The following is a 27,466-nucleotide window of genomic DNA, read 5'->3' as shown; positions in this document are numbered from 1 at the left end:
ACCATGATTCGGAAGTAAATTAAATTGTAGTACACACCACTGCTGAACCAGCATAAGCAGCCACGTGATACCTGTTACAGTTTTATTCGCTGGTAACCATGGATTAATCATAGTCGTTTGTGATTAACTGGATGCGAATCATTATAGAAATTGCTTGAAATAATTTACTTTATTATGTCAGGTGCCAATCATTGAAAGCTAATAGAAAGCGTGTTTAAAATGAGACAAAAACGTAATGTTTTAATGAGACTCGATGTAGGTTACAGCTTTCTGTGCCCCCTGGTGGTGTCTGGTAAACTCTTATTACCAAGCAACATAATTGCCGCCCCATGGCGCGACGCTCGCGACGCCGAGCGATGTGAAGCGAGCGTGTGCTTGTCTCTTTAAGAAACACTCCTGTTGCACGAGAGCCTGGTGTTTTTCCACTCTCTCCGTTATTACATGCGCTCCCATATAAGACAGAAGTCGGGGGGAGAGGGCGTAATGATTATTTCTCTTGCTTTGTAGCCTCACCACAAGAAAGAAGACAAAAGAACAAGAGACTCGGACAGACTTGAGCAATAAATTGCATTGTCAGGTGAGTGACACCTTGCAGCCATCATGACAGTGGAGGCTGATTAAGCGCATCTTTATATATACATCTGATTTATGTTTCAACATCTCGTTTATTTTTGTCTTAGGCAGATACATAGTATTTTTTCCATTAAAATATATGTTTATTTGCGTCTTTGAGAAGCATTTTTTTTTTTTTTTGTGTAGATTGAATTATATTTTTAAACTAACTCATTTTTTGTACAATAACGACACTTGGTCTCTGCTTTAAATTTAAGAATAGCCTATTTATAAATATTTTCCCATTCAATAGTTCTTAATAGAAAATAACATTTTGTTTAAATTGTTATTATTATTATTATTATTTACAAATAGCCTACATTATCCCCATATTTCAGGTTTCTGGCATTGTATTGAAGCTTTGTGTCTTAGTTGTTGTGCACAAATGCTCTTTCTGCCCAAGTGCTCTAACAGGCTTTACAAGATCAGTGTCATTAAATATTAAATGCATATCAATTTATTTTTGATGCAATGTAATTAAAGCTACATTTTAAGTACTGGTTAACATTGTACCAGTCTAATACATCTCCGGTGACTGACAGCTCCCTCAGGACCATCACAAAGCATCATCCTCATAGCGCGTGCTTTAACCGGTCAATAAAATGTAGGTTAATGTGAATTTATTCGGCACTGCTCGTGCATGTAAACACTGACACCGCTGGAGATGGATCGCTCTCAAACCTGTCATGTGAATTCGCCAGACAAAATGTAGGTTATTGGGACATAGTCACGATTTTAACTTCTTATCATGTCTGTTGGCCTGGTAGTGTAAATATATGCATGATATGCATTAGAGATATAATTGGTTCACAAATGCATGTTCATCTTTTGCTCTGGCTCGTGCAATGTCTTTGTAGCATAACTTGGAATACAAATTTGTTTGGGAATTATAATTTATTCCGAATCCGTAGCTCGGGTTTCCAAATTAAACACTCACAAAAATGTAATTTGATTAGCAGCGCGCGCCGGAAAATTAGGGCACGTGCGTGATATTATTCAGGTTTCATTTTGAGACCAGACAGGTTTAGATTTAAGCTTGACATGCAGTGCTTGTCTTCACTACTTGATATATGTGCCACCATCCATACCTATGTGTCAGTGGTATACACTTGATTATGATGGTCATATTCTTGTACTTCAGAGAGCCTAGCAAGGTATTATATGTGGTTACACTTTATTTAAAGGTGTCACTGTTAAAGTGTAATTATTAGGGCTGTCAAAAGATGAATCGCGATTAATCGCATCCAAAATAAAAGTTTGTGTTTACATAATATATGTGGGTGCACTGTGTATAATTATTTTGTATATATAAATACACACACATGCATGTATATTTAAGAAAATAACATTATTTATATATAAAATATTTATATTTACATATCATATAAATTTATATACAGTATACATGAAAATACTTCTTAACTATATACAAGCATGTGTGTGTATTTATATATATAAAATAATTATACACAGTGCGCCCACATATATTATGTAAACACAAACTTTTATTTTGGATGCGATTAATCGCGATTAATCGTTTGACAGCCCTAGTAATTATATATTTTAAGTGCTGAGTATTATAAATGAACAACATCGTACTTACTATAGGGTTAGGGTAGGGTTTGGTTGACGGTTAGTTGCATGTAATTTTGCATGTTATTATGTTAAGTATAGCCTACATGTAACTAGGACACTGTAAGATAAAGCGTTGCCAATATGCTATAGAAATGCACAAAAAAAAAAAAAAACCAAGGTAATATAATTGCACTATGTTTTACAACTGGTTCTTTTTTTTAATCCCTAACCTTTACTGATGTTGTACAAAGTTGGCAAAGTATTCTGCTCATACTTAAAAAGGTAAATCACTGTTGGAATGACTAGACAACAATGAACTTCATAGTGTCTGACCTTCCATAATTAATGATGGCGTTAGAGTAAGTGCTGCCGTTTCTGTTTATAATATCCCATTTGCTTTGATTTGGTGTTCGAATATAAATGGACATTAGAGCATTAAAGCTTTTAGCCCCATTCCTTTGTGTAGTTAATACACCCAATATTGTGTTTCATATTTGATGGTTAGTATAAAGAGTGTCATTTATAACCTTCAGGGGTTTTAAACAGCAGAATATTCAGACAACGTTATGTCTCAGCTTGTGGCCTTCTGATACGTTGTCTCATTCTTCGTTGTCTCATTGATTAAACGTGCATTTGCATAGCTTGTTTTGCTAGTGAGCTATCATTGTTTACCTATATCAAGGCTAATGAGAGGTCTGGAATGTTTTGAAGGTCATTATTGGGGTCAAGGTTCATTGAAAGCTGATGGTGGCTGAGATAGCTGAGCTGTGAACTGGCCATATTTCTTTGCTCATGGTCAAGTAGTCTACACTGGCACAACAAAGGGTATTTAACTAGCAGTCTAGCGTTCTCAGTCAGCTTTCCCAGTGCATTGTTAAGGATCTGACAAATCCGTCAAGTCAACTTTGTTTTTAAAGTGCTTTATACAACAGAAACAGGTTCAAAGCAGCTTCACAACTGGAAATGAAGGATGCTGCTGTATTTAGACAATAGTTTCATTATTCAACTCAAGTCAGTTCAGCGTGAGTGTGTTTTCACATTTGTAGTTCCCTTGGTCCTTTTGGTCCGGACCAAAAAAGAAAATGATACATTTAGTCCTGGTTGCATTCCCACTGACATTTTTAACACCAAACCTAAAGATACAAAACAAAAAAGATGGCTTTTATGATGTATATTTTGTGACGGGACTTCCAAAACAATGCTAAATGCGCTCACTGTATGTGCTTAGCCTACGTATGATGGTATTTTGCTGTGAGGAGACGCGGTTGACGAGACTATATGACGAGAAAAAACTGGTATGCTTGAGGATTCTGTCCTTTTTAGGGTTGCATTCTGTGATATCACGTCCTGTTTTTGGTTCGTTGACATGTCTTTGGTCCATGTTGAGTTCATATTACATTCAACTGCAACTGAGTTTATTTGGAAGCGGATCGAGACCCATCTTTTCAGCGTCTCAGTCCACTTGTTTGGTGCGCACCAGGGTACAGATGGTAGCGTTCACACTTATTCGAATGAACCGCACTAACAGATCAATCGCAGGGTTTGTTTTAATCCAACTAATATTTTCATTCATTATAAAACAAGTTCAATTCAGCTATAAGCAGCTCTACTGAGGACATTAATGTCTTTATTCAGCTCCTCAGTTCAATGTCGCTTCAATTCAGTTCAATAACAATGTCAATGTTGCAAACTTCATCCGTTTTGAAAAACTTTCAGCTATAAAGCAGAAGACCGTAGTGTTATTATTCAACTCAGTTCAGTTTAAGTTGATTATTATGGTGTTTTACTGATCTAACACACACACCAGAGGAATGTGAGTGCGCACGTCTCAGTGTTTGGCTCGGTCGTTGACATTGCTTACAATAAATAATGACACGCTGCTTGTTGTTCAGATGAAATAGCAGAATTTTTCTGATTTAACGGTTTGTCGGAATCGAATTATTTAGAAAATAACATAAGATTAGTCTACATTGGGTTTCAAAATCGAATTTACAATCAAAACAAGTTTTAGCAATTTTGAAAACTGTTAAACGAAAGAAATAGATCACTAATTTCTAGATCACTAATTAAATCTAAGTAAATGTCAGATCAAGATGTTCTTTGGATCCTCTCAAATTATGCAGGAGAACCCGATCATCAGGTTTTGTTCATGTCCCAGACAGCAATATAGTGTCGGCCCAGATTCCAGATAGCACAAGTCTATTTGATGCAATGTTTACATCTGGAAGACGTATTTTTAAGAGTGTTTGCTCATCTGCAATACGTCTATTGGATGTTTCCTGTCAGATGTCAAATAGACGTTTAGAAGATGTCAGTTTAACATGCATTCTAAATCATTACATCTTAAAGACATCTTCTAAATGTCTATTTGACATCTGACAGGAAACGTCCGATACCCAGATAGCACAAGTCTATTTGATGTGATGTTTACATCTGGAAGACGTATTTTTAAGAGTGTTTGCTCATCTGCAATACGTCTATACGCCTGTCAGATGTCAAATAGACGTTTAGAAGATGCCTTTAAGATGTAATGATTTAGAATGCATGTTAAACTGACATCTTCTAAACGTCTATTTGACATCTGACAGGAAACGTCCTATAGACGTTTTGCAGATGAGCAAACACTCTTAAAAATACGTCTTCCAGATGTAAACATCCATCACATCATACTTGTGCTATCTGTGGTTGTGGGCCGGATCTGTGCCGACACTATCCCAGCAAACACAGAACGTTCCCCTAACGTTCCCGAATGGTCCCATGAGGTTATTTTTTTTTGGGAACCAAACAAGAACGTTATATGAACGTTCCATGTAGGTTATTTTTAGGTTCCATTTTTATAACGTAGGAAGAATGTTCCGGGAACGTTCCCTTAACCTTAAGGGAAAGTTCTAGGAACGTTCTGGGAACCAAAAACTAACGTTCCCAGAACGTTCCCAGAACCTAAATTTGTTTGCTGGGATGTTGCTGCGTCAGTAAAGCAAAAGAGAGACCAAAAAATTACTGAGACATTTTCAAATTCCTTTTTGCATTATGCTGATCATATCATTTGTAATAAAAACAGTTGTATTTACTTGTCTTATCTGTCTAGCCTTCATCAGAAGGTTGTTCCATAACTCAGAGTCAGTGCGTTTAGATAACTCCCTATAGACTCTTAAAAACCAAGGTTCCCAAAGGACAAAGGTGTTCTCCTTTAGCAATGCAACAGAAGAACCATTTTTAGTTTAATACCTAAAAAAACTTTCAGTGATCAGTTCTTAAAAGAACCATTTTTTCCCTTAGTTTAAAGAACATAAAAAAAATCTAAAGAACTTTCTCTACACTAGAAAGAACCTTTTGTGCAACGGAAAGGTTCTTAATGGAACCATCAATGCTAAGAACCTTAATATTTTAAGAGTGAAGGAATAAAAAAGCAGGATGCTAGTAAGTCATGCGCTAACCTCCTACTACTAAGAATATATATGCAAATGGTATCAAACCTCCAAACATACAGAGAGAAGGTAATGGAGTGAGTTAGTTGATCAGCGTCTGTGTTTGACTTGTTAGTGTGAGTTTCAAACAGGATATCAGACTTCATCAGCTTCCTGACAGCCTGACTCGCATTTCAGAGCTCAAGTCTTACTCCGATTAAAGGCCATGAAACACTATACACTGGTGTTTGTGTGAAAACAACAGTTACCTTTCCTTGTTATACACTGTACATGAGTGGAATACCAACACCGAAACCGTCCGACAGGACACCAAAAGATGAGGCAAATGGGTAGTGATCAAGAGGGGGAGAAGAACGTTATATTGTCCTCAACGCATGTTTAACCAATAGTACCTAGATTAGGATACTTTGATATTCACCGTTAATTTCAGTTTATAAGCTGTCAAATCAGACTATTAGAACACACTAGTAAATAAACAGTATAGTTGAAAGCATATGTCCTGTGAAGCAAATGGTACAGACGTGTCATTGAGGTGCAAATGACAGAACCACCCTGTGCCTGGAGTGTCCCAGCAGTCCTCAATCAGCATATTGATGAAATCCCTTGCACTAGATATAGGCATTAGCACACAGTGATGATGAAGGCCATTGTGCCATGTTTAATTCACATGTATACCTTTTTTAAGTACCAGGGCAGTAATATTTGCCCATATTTGCTCAGCCCTACACGTATGTAGCTGCATCGTTCACTTCACGTGAAATGTAATCTTAGTTGTATACAAGTTCGATTTTGAGGCTACTGTGTTATTTAAATAATTTCTCCGGAAGTTTTTGCATAAGCTTTGAGCAATCAGCATTGAGATCAGCTCTGGCTTATATAACAGTCTCAGAGGATGTCATTTTTCATAGCTCAAACTTTCTGCTTATTTACTTTGTCTTTCCTTGTGGGTCTTCATAAAGCTGAATCCAGATGAATCACACACATATAAACAGACATTTATGATACACTACTGCCAAAAGTTTGTGGTCCGTCAAGTTTTTGAATTGATTTGAAGTCTCTTCTGTCCCCCAAGGCTATCAAAAACACAGTAAAAACAACAATATTGTGAAATATTATTACAATTCAAAATAACTGTTTTCTATTTGAATATACAGTATGTTGATGGTGCACATTGGTGGTGATTTAATGCAAAGCACTTTGAGTACCCAGAAAAGTGCTATATTAATGTAAAAAATTAATAATTATTATTAAATGTAATTTATTTCTGTGATCAAAGCTGAATTTTCAGCCTCATTACTCCAGACTTCAGTGTCACATGCTCCTTCTGAAATCATTATAATATGCTGATTTGATGCTCAAGAAACATTTCTGATTATTATCAATGTTGAAAACAGTTGTGCTACATGATATTTTTGTCAAAACCGTGATTTTCTTTTCATTACGGGTTTAAAAGAACAGCATTTTTTTTAAAATGATAAATATCTGTGACTTTTGAGCAATTTAATGCATCCTTGCTCTTCTTTAAACGTCTCTATCAAACTTTTGTACTGGTTATCATTCTCAATCCCTTCCGCTCTCTTTTTCTTGGACTCAGTATGGCACAGAAGGAGAAGTTGCAGTGTCTCAAAGACTTCCATAAGGACACATTGAAGCCGTCTCCTGGCAAGAGTCCCGGCACGCGTCCGGAAGACGAGGCGGAGGGCAGAGCGCCGCAGCGGGAGAAATGGGCCAGCAAGCTGGATTTCGTGCTCTCTGTGGCCGGAGGTTTTGTTGGTTTAGGCAACGTTTGGCGTTTCCCGTACCTCTGCTACAAGAATGGCGGAGGTGAGTGTTTCCATGTGTAAGATGACAACAAAGATAACACTTTTCAGTCTTTGTGAACTGTAAACAGTGTGATATTAATACCTATTTTTTGCTGGTTTACTAAGTATTTCATATATTAATTAGGGCTGTCAAACGATTAATCACGATTAATCGCATTACAAAATAAAAGTTTGTGTTTACATAATATATTTTTGTATATATATATATATATATATACACATGCATGTATATTTAAGAAAAAATATTATATATATATAGAAAATATTTGTATTTATATATAATATAAATTATATATAAATTTATATACAGTATATACATGAAAATATTTCTTAAATATATAATACAAGCATGCGTGTGTATTTATATTTATATAAAATAATTATGCACCCACATATATTATGTAAACACAAACTTTTATTTTGGATGCGATTAATTTGGGTGCGATTGATTTTATTAATTAAGTTTGACAGCCCTAATATTAATGTATTATATTCTGTGCTGCGCTAATGAATATATGTTTTAAAAGCTATACATTTATATACTATTATTGTTATATTTATTAATTTGAATTAACTTTTATTTTCAGTTTCAGTAATTTTATGTGCTTTTGTCATTGTACTATTTTTTATATATTCTATCCAGCTTTTTTCTTTCAGTGTTAGTTGTAGTAATTTGAGTTCTTAAATTTTTCTGTTTTAGTTAGTTGCTAAGTCAACATTTCTAATCTTAAAGGGATACTTCATCTCTGGAAAGATGAATGTGTATTGAAAATGGGTCATTTATGTAGAAGAAATGTGAAATTATTTTTGAATTGGGAGCTTTCTAGACTGAGAAAAGCCAGAAAATGTATGTTTGGCTTATGTGGATGAAAGACAACAACTCCCAGAATGCACTTGCTTCGCTGCCCTAGGAGGCCACGCCTACCGGTAACAGAGCGCAGTAGTTAAACAACAAGTCTAGGCTACTAGTGAGTCTCCGTGATGAGTCTGCCCGAAAATGTGTTTCGGGAACGCCCAAAATATCCGGGATTCGGCTTTTGCGTTCTACAGTCGCCATTCATCATGTTTACTGTGGCGAGCGGGACGAGTGAGGGCCAAGAACAAAAGCATGCTAGCTTAGCTTAGCTTAGATCTTCAATGTTATTTCAGCTTTATTGCAATTAATTAAAATATTTTTTAATAGTTTTAGTTAACAATAACAACACTGGTTTTATGTTCAATCCAAGTTAAACTACCAATAACATTTGTGACATTGTAAATTACTATAATAGTAATTTAAACTGGTCTCTACCTGGTCTTACCTGTTGTTGTTTTTTTCCAGGTGCATTTCTCATCCCCTACTTCATATTTCTGTTTGGCGGAGGGTTACCTGTCTTCTTTCTGGAGGTGGCGCTCGGCCAGTTCACCTCTGAGGGAGGAATCACCTGCTGGGGGAAACTCTGCCCCATTTTCACTGGTGAGACAAATAGATGCATCAAGAGAGAGAGAGAGAGTGAGAGTGTGGACGAGACAGGTCTGACTTTGATGACTCATCGGGCTCAAGCACATTTTAATCAGCATAAGTCAGATTTCATGGCCCCCCTTCTCCCACCACACACACACAGGATACCTGTGGTCCCTCACGGCAGCTTCGACCAATGGCCGTTGCTGTGATGCGCTTCGAGTCTGATTGGCTGCTGAGGTGGCTTTTTAAACTGATCTTCACTCTGACTGTTTTCAGCATCTGCTGTGGTTTCTAAGCAACACTGGAAGACGCTGTGTTCTTTTCAGATGTGTCGTCGTGTTCCGATTCTGCATGTGTGTCAGCAGGATACGGGTCACTCATACACACACTACATGTGTGTTCAATTCCCCATTATTTGTTTGCTTTCCGCCGCTCTCTGCTTCAGAGTGCTTCAGAATGACTAACACCCCGCTCCGCATTTGGGGCATGTATTCTAATCTCCATGGCAACAGCCGTGAGAGGTGACTGAGATGCTTACGATGGGATGTCCTTCTTCTGTCCGCTCAGAGATATTCTGCCCAGGAGCCAAAATGGAGTGGTTGCGTTAAGATGAGAAATAACAGGGCAGGAGGATTTTCTTAGAGGAGGGCTTTTCGATTTTCATGTATTAGGACTGAATTAATACTGTGAAAAAGATTACAGTTAAATTAAATTATATTATTGCTATTTTTCTACTTACTCTAGTACTATACTGTGTAATGCATTAGTTTATTATTTATTTAATTATTTTTTATTCAATTTTAATTTAAATGACTTATTTTTTTTTTACATTTCGTATTTATTTAAATCAAATATTTTTACTTATGTAGTTATATAAAAACATTTGATTCAAATAAATAAATTAAAATGATTAAAAAAATATTAAAATAAAAATTTTAAATCTATTTAACCAAATGTTTTTATTAGGGCTGTCAAACGATTAATCGCAATTAATCGCATCCAAAATAAAAGTTTGTGTTTACATAATATATGTGGGTGCACTGTGTATAATTATTTCATATATATAAATACACACACATTCTTGTATATATTTATGAAATATTTTCATGTATATACTGTATATAGATTTATATATAATTTTTAATTATATATAAATATAAATATTTTTTTTCTTAATATACATGCATGTGTGTGTATTTATTTATATACAAAATAATTATACACAGTGCACCCACATATATTATGTAAACACAAACTTTTATTTTGTATACGATTAATCGCGATTAATCGTTTCACAGCCCTAGTTTTTATTTATTTATTTTGATTTAAATAAAATTATATTTATTTATTTTGATCAATTTTTTAAATTTATTTTAATACATTAAATTTTAATATTATTGTCCAGTTATTTAAATACTATTTTATTTGTTTATTTAAATTAACCTTTTATTTTATTCAAATGTATTTATTTAGTTAGTTCGGTTAATCCGATTTTTATTGATTTATTTTTACAACTTTTCCACAGACCGCCTAGATTAACCCTGTCTTAGAGGATATTTGTATAATTGTTTGCTTCTGACCTCTATATGCACACGTGCACAGGCACATCGCTCACGTGAGTGGGTTTTATTTAGCACATACCAGCGATATTCCTTACACCGTGAGCCCATTGTCCCCTTTCACCCAATGGTTATGTTCTTAGCATCAGCGGCAGCTGAGCGATCTCTCTTGAGCACACACACACATCTACAAATTAAGTCCTGCGCCTCTTGCATACACTCAAACGCACATTTGGCATTCTGTTGTCAGCTGTCACAGTAAGCTCCTGGCACCGTAGAGCGAGCTTGTGGCTCTTTGTATTAATTATAGCATAATACCAGCATTCAGCCCTTTGACTGCCCTCAATCCTACAAAAATACAATTTCAGACGCAGATGTGTCAGAGCCAACAGGTGAAGCTTCATTGCTCTGGGAATAGAGTCGTTTCAGCCATGTTCGACTCATTATAAGAATGAGAACACAGTGGGTCTGTCTCATAAAGTCCCACACTGTGCTCGGGTCTGCTCTCCTTTAACAAGCCGCATGATTTGAGGTATCACTCATGTCTGTAACACATAGAGTGGCAAGTTACATGCTGTGCTAGTAGATGCTTGTCTTATCATTTATGACCAGCGCTAATCCTGGCAGATTAAAGGGGTGGTATAATGCCCTTTTCACAAGATGTAAAATAAATGTCCCAGAGTGTGTATGTGAAGTTTTAGCTCAAAATACCCCACAGATATTTTTGTATAGTATGTTAAAGTTGTCACTTTTTGAGGGTTAGCAAAAACGCACCGTTTTGTGTCCGGCCCTTTAAATGCAAATGAGCTTCAGCTCCTGACACACTGGGCGGAGCTTCAAGAGTGTTTTCAAGAGTGCAGCTTCGCAGACACATGCTAAAATGTCAGAAACTGTTCTGCCTTTTATGTTTAAACCGGAGTCAGACAAATATGGAGAGACTAAGGAGAAGTGACAACATGTAGAATGCAACAGTACATCTCTGAATGGTTAGTTGATGAATTTATGTTGCTGATCTTCAATTAGCATATTTCTGTCTGGAAATATGTTGTGTAGGAATATGATATCATTTTACAACTTCTTTTTGCATGTATAATTTTGAATAACCACTGAAGAGCTGTGAACAGTAAGACCATGAATGTGCTTTCATGTCGACAGGAATCGGCTACGCCTCGGTGGTGATCGTGTCCCTGCTGAACATCTACTACATCGTGATCCTGGCGTGGGGTCTGTACTACCTTCTGCAGTGTTTCCAGCACGAGCTGCCCTGGGCCCGCTGCAAGCACAGCTGGAACACGGAGAACTGTGTGGAGGACACCGTCCGCAAGAACAAAACCCTCTGGCTCTCCACCAACACTGTCAACTTCACCTCGCCGGTCACCGAATTCTGGGAGTGAGTATCGTGCGCGGGTGTGTGTCCGGGACGGACGCTCTTCGCCCGTTCTCATCACTCTGATATCGTCTGTAGGCGGAACGTCCTCGGCATCTCTTCGGGGATCGACGAGGTCGGCGGTCTGAAGTGGGACCTGGCGTTGTGTCTGCTGGCCGTCTGGATCGTCTGCTTCTTCTGCATCTGGAAAGGAGTCAAATCCACCGGCAAGGTGAGGGAGAGGACGAGAAAAGTGACTCGTTTCCAAAAAGCAAGCACATTTTGCAAAGTGATCATTATATTTTAAGTGCAAATTGTAGCCGAACATATAAAATGATCAAGTAGAAGCTTGTAGGTATATACGGAAGCGTATTGCATTCACTTGAAGAAAAAAAATCTACTCTGTTTTTCTGAATTAACAGGTTAATTATCTCAGAATTACAAGATAATTGTTCATGGAAAAAAAATTGTTTTTTCAGTTTTTCTGAATTAACGAGTTAATTATCTAAGAATTACGAGATCATTGTTCATGAAAAACATTTTTTGCTCTTTTTTTGTGAATTAACGAGTTGATTATCTCAGAATTACAAGATAGTTTTTCATAGAAAAATGTTTTTGCTCTGTTTTTCTGAATTAAAGGAGAACTCCGGCGAACAATGAACCTTTGGTCTAATAAAACATTGGTACATAGTCAATTGTTCTCTGAGTTTTGTTTTCATGATAATCGAATGTAAAGAGTTTTATCTCTAAAAACTGTTTAGCGTATAATGCTAGTAATGGGGGCATTGAGTAAGTAAAAAGAAATCGCTAGTTTATACCACTAACAAGGTACTCACACAGTAACATAATGAGGCTCCATACATGCAAAACGAAGCATTGAGAACTTTGTAAGTGTACAGACCGTTTAATAAGAAGATACTTTATAAAGACAGTTCACTTCGCGTATACAGGCAGGAGCCATCTTAAAAAATAGTCTCTATAAGTCGATCCCCGAACGCCGTTCATACAGTTCAGAAGTTCGTTGAACTTCATAGAGTTCAGATCACTCAGCACGACGTTCGTGGTTTGACTTATCGAGACTATTTTTTTACTTAGTCAATGCCCCCATTACTAGCATTATACGCTAAACAGTTTTTAGAGATTAAACTCTTTACATTCGATTATCATGAAAACAAAACTCAGAGAATGGTTGACTATGTACCGATGTTTTATTAGACCAAAGGTTTGCCGGAGTTCTCCTTTAACGAGTTAATTATCTCCGAATTACGAGATAATTTTTTATGGATTTTTTTGCTCTGTTTTTCTGAATTAGCAAGTTAATTATCTCAGAATTACAAGATAATTTTTATGGATTTTTTTTTGCTCTGTTTTTTTCTCAATTAGCAAGTTAATTATCTCAGAATTACAAGATAATGTTTATGGATTTTTTTTTGCTCTGTTTTTTTCTGAATTAGCGAGTTAATTATCTCAGAATTACAAGAAAATTTTTATGGATTTTTTTGCTCTGTTTTTCTGAATTTAATTATCTCAGAATTACAAGATCATTTTTATGGATTTTTTTGCTCTGTTTTTCTGAATTAACAAGTTAATTATCTCAGAATTACGAGATAATTTTTCATGGAAAAAAGTTTTTGCTCTGTTTTTCTGAATTAACGAGTTTAATTAACTCAGAATTACAAGATAATATTTTTCATGGAAAAAAAGTTTTTGCTTTGTTTTTCTGAATTAATGAGTTTAATTAACTCAGAATTCCAAGATAATATTGTTCATGGGGAAAAAAGTTTTTGCTCTGTTTTTTGGAATTAACGAGTTAATCATCTCAGAATTACGAGATAATTGTTTATGGAAAAAAAAGTTTTGCTCTGTTTTTCTGAATCAATGACTTGATTATCTCAAAAACTCAGAAATTCAGAAAAACTGAGCAAAAACTTTTTTCCATGAAAAATTATCTCGTAATTCTGAGATAATTAACTCGTTAATTCAGAAAAACAGAGTTGATTTTGTTTCCTCAAGTGAATGCAATACGCTTCCGTAGGTATAAACCTTATCCTTTCAATAAATCAGACTTAGCATAATTCATATTTATGAGTCAATCTGATATATGAGATAATGCAATGTTTTTATAATATTCAGCGCGCATATTATATTTATTTATAATATAACCCAAATTATCAGGTAGTTCCTAACTTGCTGTAAAGCCTTGAAAATGTTGAAAGCCTTTGGATGTTATTTATCCGTGATCCGTATGGACCAGGCTATATGGTTCAGAATGCATGTGATTCATGGATTAATAGCAAGTTTATCCTATAAAGTGACTTGAAAGCATCCAAGCCCAAGAAGACGTGAACACAAACTCAATTCGGAACAGCAAATTCAGTTCCTATTATCTTCTTTTTGATGCAAAATTGTCTCAAAATGTCTGTCTCAGCGAGTATCCTCGTAAACAGTCACTTGTCTCTTAAGTGAACGTAAACGATTTAAAAAGAAATCGGATGTGTATCATGTTAATTTAATAATAATTAAAGTACAATGAGGATCTCGAAATTAATAAGTATACATGTTTATTTCTTGCAAGAAAGGCAGTTCCCACGCAGACTATGAGGAGGGCAAAGAGCTTTATATACAAAAGATCACCCTCCAAGATGTACCCCCTCCTCTTCTAACTTACTAAGGCTCCAGCATGTACACAGTTTCAGTTCCCCTTTATCATCAAAGATACATCAAAAAGAAAAGATAAAATGAAAGATAATATGGTTGGTTCTTCATTTACTGCCTCTTTTGTTTCTGGATAGACGATTTTTAGAGGTATGATTACTTCATAGATGACAAGTTCGAACTTAGTCATCTGTCTGGTTTCATTTCTCATATTTGTTATTTATACACACAATCAGGTGCTTGACATACACACACATTTATCTAAAGTACAAAATGTCGTAGTACATGGTCTCAGAGATTCAGCAGATAAATGAGGTCAACTGATAAACCATGGTTAGATTAATATTCAGTTTAAAATTTCCCTTACAATCATCATATTGGATTAGTGCGATTGCTCTTAACAGTAGCCTAATATATCTATTGCCATCTGTCATTAATGTGAATCACACAACAAAAGAAAATCATTGTTGTTGCTTTAACAAAGAATATTACATTTCATTTATACAGTGAAGACATTTAACATTGAATTATTTACCTAAATACTGTTAGACTTGCTTGAAAAACAAAGTTTATTTCATTTGTATCTTTGTTTTGTTTTGTTGTATGTATCTATGCTTGTAATTTGTTTATTTTCTATGCAGATGCACTCCGCTACAAAATCACCTCAGTCATTCTAGAATGATTCATTCTTTCCAAATAAAGCTATTCAAGTCATCTGGTAAAATTTTCATATCTCAATATATATATATAGAAGAAAAACAAAATATTGCAATGTCCGTTTTTTTCCTCAATATTGTGCAGCCCTGATTTGTACGAGATTATTGGATTCCTGTTTACTTGGAATACTCCAAATGCTAACATACACAATGCAACATGCATATTTGCAGTAAGCAAGCTAAAATATGACACACAACTCAATAGATACTTGCACAGTTTCCTTTTGCTATCGGCCTTTTTCCTATTGTAACAAAAAGTAGGAACAGGATATATTGAAGAGCGAATGTAGAACAAATAAAATATATATTTTTGCCCATTTTCCTGGAAGAAAAAGCCAGTATATTTTAAATGCAAGTTAATTTCTTTCATACACCACCATTCAAAAGTTTGTGGTCAGTACAATTTTTGTAATTTTGAAAGAAGTCTCTTATGCTCACCCAAAGGCTGCATTTATTTGATAAAAATACAGTAAAAAACAAAATATTGTGAATTTTCTAAACTGTTCCTGTGATGCAAAGCTCAATTTTCAGCATCATTACTCCTTATGTAGGAGTGCATACTTACTTATGATTCTTCAACTGATTTGCTGCTCAAGAAACATTTATTATTATTTATCAATTTTTAAAGCAGTTGAGCTGCTTAATATTTTTGTGGAAACAGTGACTTTTTCGAAGATTCTTTAATGAGTAGAAAATTAAAAAGAACAGAATTAATTAGAAACCAAAATATTTTGCCATATTATAATGTCTTTAATGTTTAAAAAATGCAAATGAAAAAAAAATATATATATATATTTTATAAAATCCCAGACCCCAGACTTGGTATGATAGTGTATAGATGAATTCAAAGATAATGGATATGAACTAAAAACCACAAACAAAAGCTTGATTTTAAAAGATTTTTAGTGGTGCACATGATCTAGTAACTGTGTAGGATCTAATGGTGGACACACACTGAGCCTCATTCATTAAACACGAGCAGAACTGATTTCTGTGTAAATCAAAGAATGACTAATGAAAGAATGATTTTGTGGCAAAAGGATTACACAGAAATCCACTCGTATTTCTTGGAAAAGGGTCCAGTGTGCACTTCAACAAGCCTTCATTTCAGAATTTGTAGCTATGTGGGTTTCATTTGTGAATATGGATTGCTTTCCGTAGGTGTATAATTATTTTATTTTCATAATGGAAATCCATGAACGCTCTGCCCTTTTCTCTGTCTGTCTGTAGGTGGTTTATTTCACAGCGACGTTCCCCTTCCTCATGCTGATCGTGCTGCTGGTTCGTGGCGTGACTCTGCCTGGTGCCGCCGAGGGCATCAAGTTCTACCTTTACCCTGATCTGACCCGTCTAAAGGACCCTGAGGTAAAGAGACGGAGAGAAAAAAAATCTCTGTACATTGTTGTTTTTCATTTGAAGCAAACTGCAATCTCTCTCTCTCTGTTGACTGATTTAGGTGTGGATTGATGCAGGCACACAGATCTTTTTCTCATATGCTATTTGTCTCGGTGCAATGACATCACTGGGAAGCTACAACAAGTACAAGTATAACTGTTACAGGTGAGGGCCTGTTGTTGTGTCTTACCAATTGTAAATGCTGTGTCTATTTATTGTTCAAACATTTTGTGTGTGTGTGTTTAGGGACTGCATGCTGCTCGGGTGCCTGAACAGCGGTACCAGTTTCGTGTCAGGCTTTGCCATTTTCTCTGTCCTGGGGTTCATGGCACAGGAGCAGGGCGTGGCCATCGCAGACGTGGCCGAGTCAGGTAATCCTCAGGGTCAAAGGTCACCAAATCTGCTCACAAGGAATTATTTCAATGAGAGGAAGAAGTGAATTTTAAGATTGTGATAAATCTAATGTATAATATTTAATTTGAAGCTCTTTTAGCAGCATTTGTGGCGAAGTGTCAATTATATAAATATGTATATTAGGGCTGTGCAAAAATGAATTGCGATTAATCGCATCCAAAATAAAAGTCTGTGTTTACATAATATATTTGTGTGTGCTGTATATAATTATTTTGTATGTATAAATACCTATGCATGCATGTATATATTTAAGAATTATTTGCGCTTCAATTCTGTATATATATGAAGAGTTCAGATGCAAAAGCCTCTAAATGCCATTTGAAATTTTCTTCTAGAATGGTCATTTTTATCAAGCTTGTATATTTAAGTTCAGTAATTTCACTTAAATAACAATTAATAGGTAATCTTCATTTCCATTTAAGTGAAATTACTGAACTTAAATATACAAGCTTGATAAAAATTATCATTTTAGAAGAAAATTTCAAATGGCACTTAGAGGCTTTTGCATCTGAACTCTTCATATATATATATATAAATACATAATCTATATTATATAAATATAAATATTTTATATATGAATAACACATTTTCTTAAATATATACATGCATGCATAGGTATTTATATATGAAGAGTTCAGATGCAAAAGCCTCTAAATGCCATTTGAAATTTTCTTCTTTAATGATGATTTTTTATCAAACTTGTATATTTAAGTTCAGTAATTTCACTTAAATAACAATTAATGGGTAATTATCATTGTCATTTAAGTGAAATCACTGAACTTAAATATACAAGCTTGATAAAAATCATCATTAAAGAAGAAAATTTCAAATGGCATTTAGAGGCTTTTGCATCTGAACTCTTCATATACAAAATAATTATATACAGCACACACAAATATATTATGTAAACACAGACTTTTATTTTAAAATGCAATTAATCACAATTAATTTATGCACAGCCCTAATATATATATATATATATATATATATACAATACCAAATGCGCTTTCTCACTCTCTCATCTTTCCGACAGCGAATTGACACCCAAACTTCTCCTCACCTACTTGTTTTATTTCCTCCAGGTGAATATTGTTGGTGTTACAGGGCTTGAATTTCTTTGACTGAATGCATTGTGTATAATTTTACCCATTCCCACAGATTTTATGCTCACACATAAAGTGCACGCAGATAAAGCCACCTCACAGTACTAAATTTAGTTTTTTTTTCGCTGCTTATTGTGCTTAAACAGTCAAATACACACAAAATAATGTAAAAATGCCGGTCTTGGCAGGTATTCCAGTAAATACAGTCAGTTATGTTTTAGGTGAAAGTAAACAGTTGACAAAAGAAAACGCATGTGCAACAGTATAATGGATCTGTGCGTCAGGTCTTAAAGTGACAGCAGCCTAATATATTAATATACCTGCTGCCAAATTATGAGATAATATTAAAAATATCGATATGGCAGTTTTTTTCCCATGGAATCGATGTCAAAATTGTGGCCGGTGAAAATTTTGAGTGGCTAGTAAGTTTGGAAAAGCACTAGCCACAGTGGCTGGAGAGGAAAAAAATGTAGGACACATATACACTCACACACTCTTTTAATAATATATGATTACTTCTGTGTCTCTCAGGTCCTGGTCTGGCCTTCATCGCGTATCCAAAGGCCGTTACAATGATGCCACTGCCGACGGTCTGGGCGATACTTTTCTTCATAATGCTTCTGCTGCTGGGCCTAGACAGTCAGGTTAGATCATCACAAACACACTCCTACACTTCTCGTTGCTCTTAAATTAAAGGGATAGCTCACCCAAAAAAATAATCATTTAATCCCACTTATGACTGAATGACTCACCAAAAATATATTTTTGTTTTATATGCTAATAGATTAACATCCAAGACAAAGTTAACACCAAAATGTAATTGAGAACTCTCAAGAGCAATAAAAATGTCCTCTGCGTGGTTTAACGAATGAGTGTCCTGGTGTTGGAATGAAAGACCGCAAACATTGAGATGGTTAAGCCAGAAGATCATAACTATACAGCATAGTGTTCAGTCCTAATGTGAAACATCATCTTTCCGCGGCTGTGAGCCAGCGTTGAGGAATTACACTGCTATATTTCGAGCTGCCTCCCACAAACACACCCTTAAAGTCACATATCACGAGACAGTGAAGTTATTCCAGTCTCATATGACTTGCTGAAAAGCCAACGTGTGATGGATCACATTTCCTTTTGCATTTGTGTGTGTGAAATTACACACACACACACACTACACTAAGAGCAACAACCGGACATAAATAAGTTTGCCATTGTTATTATATGAATGTCATTCACTCTCCAGTGATATGGCAATAAAAAATAATTACAAACCCTCAGATTTTCCACAATTTAGGGTCAAATAAGGTGATGACCTGATGCACAAGCTGTCACCATTGTTCATTCATTAAAACACAACCTCAGATGACTCCAAGAGGCGCTTGTCCCTGTTAAGCAGTGTTTATCTGTCAAAATGTGCAATAGCACTGTTACTTATTAATTCCAATTCCAACATGTGTGTGTCGTTTTCTCCCCACAGTTTGTAGAAGTGGAGGGTCAGATCACCTCGCTGGTGGACCTGTACCCATCCCTCCTAAGGAAGGGATACCGGAGAGAAATCTTCATCGCTGTTATCTGCGTCATCAGTTACCTGCTGGGACTCACCATGGTCACTAAAGTAAGTGTCGACGATATGGATTTCACTCCTCCTGCAGTGTCTGACCGCTGAATGCCCATCTCTCTCTCTCTCAGGGTGGCATGTACGTCTTCCAGCTGTTTGACTACTACGCCGCCAGCGGTGTGTGCCTTCTCTGGGTTGCATTCTTTGAATGTGTTGCAGTAGCCTGGGTTTACGGTAAATACACACCAGATAAGGTTTCAGTAATCAATGCTGGCCTCTAGAAAGAAATAATGGCAAAATATTTATTTTCAAATAATGTGGGCAAAAAAATGAAGTGGTGGTGACCAGTTACAGGATCTTATTGCTATTGTGTTTTTGGTGACAGAATGAATTCTTAAAGGAGTAGTTCACTTTTAAAAAAAACTTTTGCTGATAATTTACTCACCCCCGTGTCATCCAAGATGTCCATGTCTTTCTTTCTTCAGTTGAAAAGAAATTAAGGTGAAATTTTGATGAAAACATTACAGATTTTTCTCCATATAATGGACTTCACTGGTCCAAAAGACACTTTCAGTGTCAAACTGTTCAAAGGGCTTTAAATGATTCCAGATGATGAATAAGGGTCTTATCAAGCGTAACGATACCTCATTCAAAAAGTAAATAACAAATTTTACGTTTTATAAGCTCAAATGCTCGCCTTGATCTGTTCTGTGACGCACGTTCGTGACTCTCCTGTTCGAATTCGTTCATCAAATAGAACAAATCTTTTTCCGAGTCAATTCGTTTGTTTCGTTTGTTGAATGAACCAAATGACTCAGAAAAAGATTCGTTCATTTTGATGAACGAGTTCGAACAGAACAGAACAGAGCAAGGCGTTCCCACTGAAGTCCATTATATGGAGAAAAATCCTGGAATGTTTTCATCAAAAACCTTAATTACTTCTTGACTGAAGAAAGAAAGACATGAACATCTTGGATGACATGGGGGTGAGTAAATTATCAGCAAAAGTTTTTTTTTTAAAGTGAACTACTCCTTTAATTTAAAAATATATTAAAATATGAAACGGTTATGTTAAATTGTTATTGTATTATTGTTTTTGACTATATTTTTGATCAAATAAATGCTTGAACATAAGTATCAAAAACATAAAAAAAGCTTACTGATCCAAAACAGTACTGTATGTACATTGATTTCAACCTTAAATCATTATGTTGATATATAAAATAGCTCATTAACATGTTTTGCATCACATACTCAGATATACAAATCAACTGAGGTTAAAAGGTAGTTGAGTGAGAATGTGACCCTTTTAGAGTCATTTAATCACTGTAAACACTGTAACAGTCACACACACACACACACACACTATATGCTCTACTTATTATATGGGTGTCTGTCGCTTTAAAAACAGATGTCACTTGTGTTTACAGCATAAATACTGAGCTCATGCGTCTTATGGTCTGTGCATTAAGCTCATTGGGGTTACTCAATCAAGAGTCTAACAGTGTTTGCTGAGATTAATTTATATAATCTTATTTAGTCTTATATAATCGCATCAGTCCTCTGGGCTTATATCAGATCTCTCTTTTTTTAGTCATGACTGGCCCCACATGAAATCAGCATGTTTTTCAGTGCTGATTGCTGGAAAAAATCTTTTTGGCCAGCTCAATATCATTTAAATTTTCTGTATGTAATTTTTGACTGTACTAAAGCATTAAAATATCATAATGTTTACAGATATTTCGAAACATACATACTTTTTTCTCTGAAAACCAATGCTACAGCCAGTTATTTTACTTTGAGATGTGCGTTCTGTGTCAGAAAGTCTGTTTTTGTTTTAATCCGTGTGAATCCGCCCACTGCCAGTTCACCCGATAGTATCTCGACACCCAGGGTTACCAGTTGGCGGAAAACACAATGCGCCGGGCGCTAACCATTTTTCCCGTCGTTTAACTTGCAAAAGTGGATCCGGACTCGGCCTAAGTGCGCTTGCGCCGTGTGTTTAAGACCATGCGCTTAGATCCTTAAAATAGGGCCCTATGACTCTGAGTTGAGATGTACGGTTACTAAAGATCAATACACAACTCTTGAATCAATTCTGAATGCATGTGTTCATTTGTAGGGGCTGATAATTTCTACGATGCTATAGAGGACATGATCGGCTACAGACCCAACAGCTGGATGAAATGGAGCTGGATGCTGATCACACCCGTCCTGTGTGTGGTAAGTGTGTGAACGCAGTTTATGCTTGAGAAATATGGCCAGCAGCAAAAGGTTGTGACTAATCCCATCTCTCTATTTCAGGGTTGTTTTATCTTTTCACTGGTGAAGTACAGGCCGCTCACCTATAACAAGCTTTACAAGTATCCTGATTGGTCTGTTGGATTGGGTTGGGTTCTTGCACTCACTTCTATGATTTGCATCCCGATGATGGTCGTCATCAAAATCATCCAATCAGACGGCTCCCTGATAGAGGTGAGTAGGTCATTTACTGTATTTAAAACACGTGCAAAGCAACACAACATACACATCTAGTGGCATTATTGATCATTCTATTATATTAGGAAAGTACAATTTATCTGTGATGATTAGGGAAGTTAGGGAAACATTTGCGTCCTATAGAATGATTTGAAAGAAATTAATACTTTTATAGAAAAATATTTGTAGAAATACTTATGTACTTATATATACTGTTTATTTACAGTGTAGTTTGATTTGAAAAAATAACTTATTATATTATATTAATATATAACTAAATATATAACTAACTAATTATTTTTTGGGAAAAAATATTTATAAAATATATAAAAAGTAATTTAAATATATGTATATGTATATATTAGTATATATTGTTATAATATATATAGTATTTATGAAATATTATAACTTATTTATTTATTTTAATTTCATTTACATTTTTTATTTACTTTTTAGGAAAAAGTTACTTAAGATTTTCTATGTCCCCTCTATAATACATGTATACTAAATTTGGCAATTTAAAAATTTTCCAAGAACAGAAATGTATCAATCAAATTTTAATTCATTTTCGTATTGTATCCATAGATAATTTAGTCATTTTAGTTTTAAAGATGTATTATAATAACATATGGCTTTTTCTTCTTATTTAATTTTTATTGTAATTTTATTGAACTTTTTCTTAATTATTCTCTTCATTTTTAAGAAAAAAGTTAAATCAGACTTGTCTACTTCCCTCTATAATTTTGAATTCATAACAATTTGTTCTTTTTTTGTTTTTGATTGAATGTGACGGCTGTTTATATTAAATCCGAAATATTTTAAAAATGCCTTTTACTTTTAAAATAAATTTATGACATCATCCATCGTTCAAATTCTAGGCCATAAAAATAATTAGCAGCTATCATGTTAAATATCATGTATCACTGCATTTATCGTTTTGATAATAATCTTGAAAATGCACTCAAATCAATGAACTATCCGTGTTTAGCGGATCAAAGCGGTGGCGGCGCCCGTTAAAGGAGGCGCGAGCTCTCGTCCGAAAGAGTACGGCCTGAAGAACAGCGAGCTGCTTCACCCTCTGGACCCCAACGGCATCCACGTCTTCACCAAACACACCCACACCATCGTAGAAACTACTATGTGAGACTCTCTAAGAGAGATTCCCATATTCCCCTGCTCCTGTCCTCTCCTATGGGAGATCCCGTTTCATGTGTTGTCCCTCTCCCTTCCCCTCTGTTCCTCTCTCTCGCTCTGCACTGGTGCGTTTTTACGAAATGATCTCTTATATTCATATATCTTTTTTTGCCATGTAGGATTTGTAATCACTGGTATTAGCATTAATGCTGATATTGTAATAACCTGATGTGAGCTTTAGCTGTCTGGGGCGGTTTGATTAATCTGTATTGCAGTTTCACATTAAACCGTGTCCTAATCAGGAGCGACACAGGATTTACAGCGCATCGCTTTACTATCTCTATCAAATCAATCCGATTTTTGGTCCTAAACAGTCACGATGAGAGATTTTGCTTTTCGATTTCGGTCCTGTCACTCTAGGTAGCCTCGCCCACAGTGAAATCCCATTGGTCCAAAATCGTGTTCCACATAAATTTACATAAAACATTTTATATTCTTATTGCATTTCACTTTCTCTAAGGAGTTGTATTGTGGAAATTATGTTGCACCTGATTAGGACACAATTCATCAGCAGAGAGAGCGAGTTTTAGCTTCGTTTTTAGGAAAAAAAAATGAAAACAGCAGCGAACTAAATGTGACATTTAGCTCCGTCCGTCAGTGGTTGTGGCTGTAACTCTTGTACGATGAGGTTCTTAAATGTTCTTGAAGAAAAATGAATGTACCTCCGCTTTGGGCGGACGCTGTGCACAGTCATGCACACACACATGTAAGACATAAGCAAACCTTAACGCTCTGTCCTTCAGTCTCTCCTTGAACTATAGTGATCACTGCCATCGCACACATCGAGTTCATTTAACACTGTAGGCAGCTCTGTTCACTAATATAAATATCGTTTGATGCACTATTATGAGCGTCGTTCACTGTAAGCTGATCCGAGAGCTGATGATTATCAACAGCCGTTTGGCAGCACTTTACTAGCTCTTCATGTACAGCGAGATCCGAAAGTCTGAGACTATGGCTGTGTTCGAAATCGGCCCCTATGCACTCATTCACTACCCACTAATACAGTCCACTAGACAGCTTGCTGTTTAATGAACAAAACTAGCAGCTCCAGTAGTAAGATGAAAATACATATCTTGAACCTTAACTAAACAATTTAATAATAATTTAAAATGGAATTGATACCTGTATGATATCATGCTGTAGCCACATTGGTCCAGCGGTTTGGAAAATGGATGGATGGATGATTCAGCTGCGGCGCCATCTTCTGGTCAGACACGGGAATTCATTCAGTGCATTATGGGTATTCTCTGGTGCATTGTGGGATTGAATTAGTGCACTCGATTACGTCCATTATGGTTTTCGGACACCACTACAAATGGCTGTCTCAAATAGTGCACTTTTTAAGGATATAGGGAGCGATTTCGCACACAGCCTATATATATACATTTTTTTCATTTTACTTAACATTTTCTTAAATCTTAAAACTTTTCTACTTCCCCCTCTGTAATAAAAAAACTGTTAACTTCAGGGAATTTCTACTTTTTTCAAGAAAAGAATATGATCAATCTTATTTTAATCATTTGGTATTGTATACATAGACACTGGTTTCCCCCCCCCCAAAATATTTGAGATATGAATTGATAAAAAAGGATTTTTATTTTTAGATTTAATGTGAATGCTGATGAAATGTGTGTATATTTATTTATCAGATTGTTTTCATTGTGAATTGTATCAGAATCAGGGGCGGACTTAACCAATAAACAAGGTAAGCTTAGGGCCCCAACAAATACCCAACGGACCTTGTAAACCAATTTGACAATGAATATTTGACATTTTATTTAGAAATGAAGAAAAAATGGTGCTTAATTTGGTGTGTTGGGGCCCCACACCAGGGCCCCCAAATCACTGTCCCTGATCAGCATAAGCTGACATGAACAAAACCTGATGAGCTAAAGCACCTTGCGCTACGATGTACAAAGAGTCACATGATCAATGTCGCTGCTAATGACCTTGCTTATGTAGATTTTGACTGCCACATGTTTCAGACTTTTGGAGGCCGCTGTACAGTATATCACATGATTCAGCACAGCCAAACCGCTCGTCATCATAAAGCCATCAGCTTTCAGAATGAGCGCAGGAAACCTGGGCTTTATGTCCTTGCACAGAGACACTGCCATTTCCCTCTCTGGACTAAAAATGAGATTGTTTCTTTAGCCTTAAAACGTCTAAATAAATATTCAAGCTAATCACCAACAGCAAAGAACTGCCCCTGATAATGCCTCTGTGTCCTTTACCTTTGACCATCCAGGCCTCCAAAAACACCGTCCTCATGGTCGACCCTCTCTAACCCCAATGTCTTTGGGCTGCGTTCGAAATCACATACTACCCTACTGTATAGAAGGCAAAAAACAGTATGTCTGAATTTACAGCACTCATAAAAGAGTAGGTAAAAAGTACCGAGATCACCTACTAGTTCCGGTGAGATCCTGATGTGTGCATACGATGGACACTGTACTATCCCATGAGGCCACGGGGGAGGATTTGTGAATGCGACATAACTAATAATGACAACAGGGCGAATGTAGTACATTCATACTTCAAGCATGGAACGTACTTTTAAGTGCTCAGAAAGTTAGTATTCATTCAAAACAAGCGATTTCGGACGCAGCCCAGATCATCCAACCTGACCTAGGACCCTTGAACCCTCACCGATCATGAGCTATCCGTTAACTAAGCAAGTGTTTGCTCATTTGTAGTATTTTCATTTATCTGAAATTTGCCTTTTTGTATTTAACCATTTTATACTGTACCTGATGTGATTGGTCATTTGCCTATATTTTTTCTGAATGTATTCAGAAATTTATATTTAAACGTTGGTTAGTTGTCGGCCTCAAAGCAACTAGCAGTGTGCAATATTTGTAAACTACAGGCTTTGTCCATTTTTATTATAATTTCAGCTGGAAAATACTGTAATATGATGAAAACAAGAAATTTTTCATTCACATTTTGCTGTACTATAAGGTAACTGGATTAAACATAAACGAACGAAAAAATCTTGTAAAACCAAAGTAGTTTTGTGACAGACCATTCTAGATGCTTATTGCATCTTTCAGACAAAATAAAAATGTCCAATCTTTGGTATGTGTTGTGTAAAGTCTGTTCAGAATTGTGTTTACCTGCTTTGTTAATGATCTGGACCAGGACAAGCTCACATCACGGTGAACCCCAATGGAAATATTCTTTTTTCATATATATCAAAGATTAAACTTGATTATGACTTTGAACACAATTAAGCTTAAGCGACTCACATTTTTTTACAGCTGATTTAACACATAAACAAGAGTCATTTATAACCTAAATATGACTTGGTTACAATAAACAATATAAAAATTCGTCATTTTTGCAGTCACATCCTCCGCACATTCGAGCTCTCAGGATCGTCATTTAGTCAGGTTATTTGAACATTGATTCTATTCGCATTCCTACCTACCGGACCATTTCATCAGCGAGTTTTAGCTTGATTAATGAGGCAATCGGATTAGTTAGCCAAGTTCACGAAAAATAAACCATTCAGTGCAATTAGTGAACCAATTCAACGCTCGAGCTCCGAGTCCGACTTCGAACCGAGGATCATACTTAGACAGTAAAAGAGGTATGGGCTGAAATATGTGCCACCAGAAACTGAATTTGAACCATTTATATTTGAATTTGAATGGCTAAACTTGAATAATTGCATTGAAAAACTGAATTTAAATCACATAATTTGAAATTGTATTGTTTAATTAAAATTGAATTTATTCAAAAACTGAAACTGAATTGTAAAATTTGAAATTGAATTTATTTGTTTGGAACTGAAGTCCAATAAAATTTGATCCTCACTGAAAATTAAACTCTCTATATATCTTCACATTCAGTTCTCAAATTCAATTTCAAGTTACTGAGACAGACATCCAGGTAGTTAGAGGATGAAGGAAGAGCAATCGAGCACAGATCGATAGATAAAGTTCATTGGCGCACAGGACTCCTCTTAAGAGATCAGCTTGCCCTAGTGTACTGGGCTAATCTTATGGGACATAATCAGCCAGTATTAAGAAACTGTCAAGAGCGACTGAAAGAGGGAGTTAAAAGCTTTGGGTGGTCTATAAAACAAAAAGTTGAGAATATGGGGTTAAGTGAACCCTAATATCTGTACTTCAGTACCATACT

General features: G+C 35.7%; 1 protein-coding gene across 1 annotated transcript; it reads left to right on the top strand.

Annotated features, from left to right (window-relative positions):
- The first annotated feature begins 401 nt into the window (after positions 1–401).
- Positions 402–26,397, top strand: slc6a6a (solute carrier family 6 member 6a). Its single transcript, XM_039662718.2, has 14 exons — positions 402–577; positions 7,210–7,439; positions 8,760–8,894; positions 11,597–11,831; positions 11,907–12,039; positions 16,409–16,543; positions 16,635–16,738; positions 16,820–16,944; positions 18,622–18,734; positions 19,565–19,702; positions 19,777–19,879; positions 21,768–21,868; positions 21,950–22,120; positions 23,112–26,397. Exons 2-14 carry the CDS (start codon positions 7,211–7,213, stop codon positions 23,265–23,267), a joined length of 1,878 nt encoding a protein of 625 aa, XP_039518652.1. The 5' UTR covers positions 402–577; position 7,210; the 3' UTR covers positions 23,268–26,397.
- Positions 26,398–27,466: the final 1,069 nt, after the last annotated feature.

This window comes from Pimephales promelas, chromosome 14 (genome assembly GCF_988280905.1).
Source record: "Pimephales promelas chromosome 14, fPimPro1.hap1.1, whole genome shotgun sequence".
In the NCBI taxonomy this organism is placed as follows: Eukaryota; Metazoa; Chordata; class Actinopteri; order Cypriniformes; family Leuciscidae; genus Pimephales; species Pimephales promelas.
Note: the sequence above shows the minus strand (reverse complement) of the source record. Positions and strands in the feature narration are given on the sequence as shown.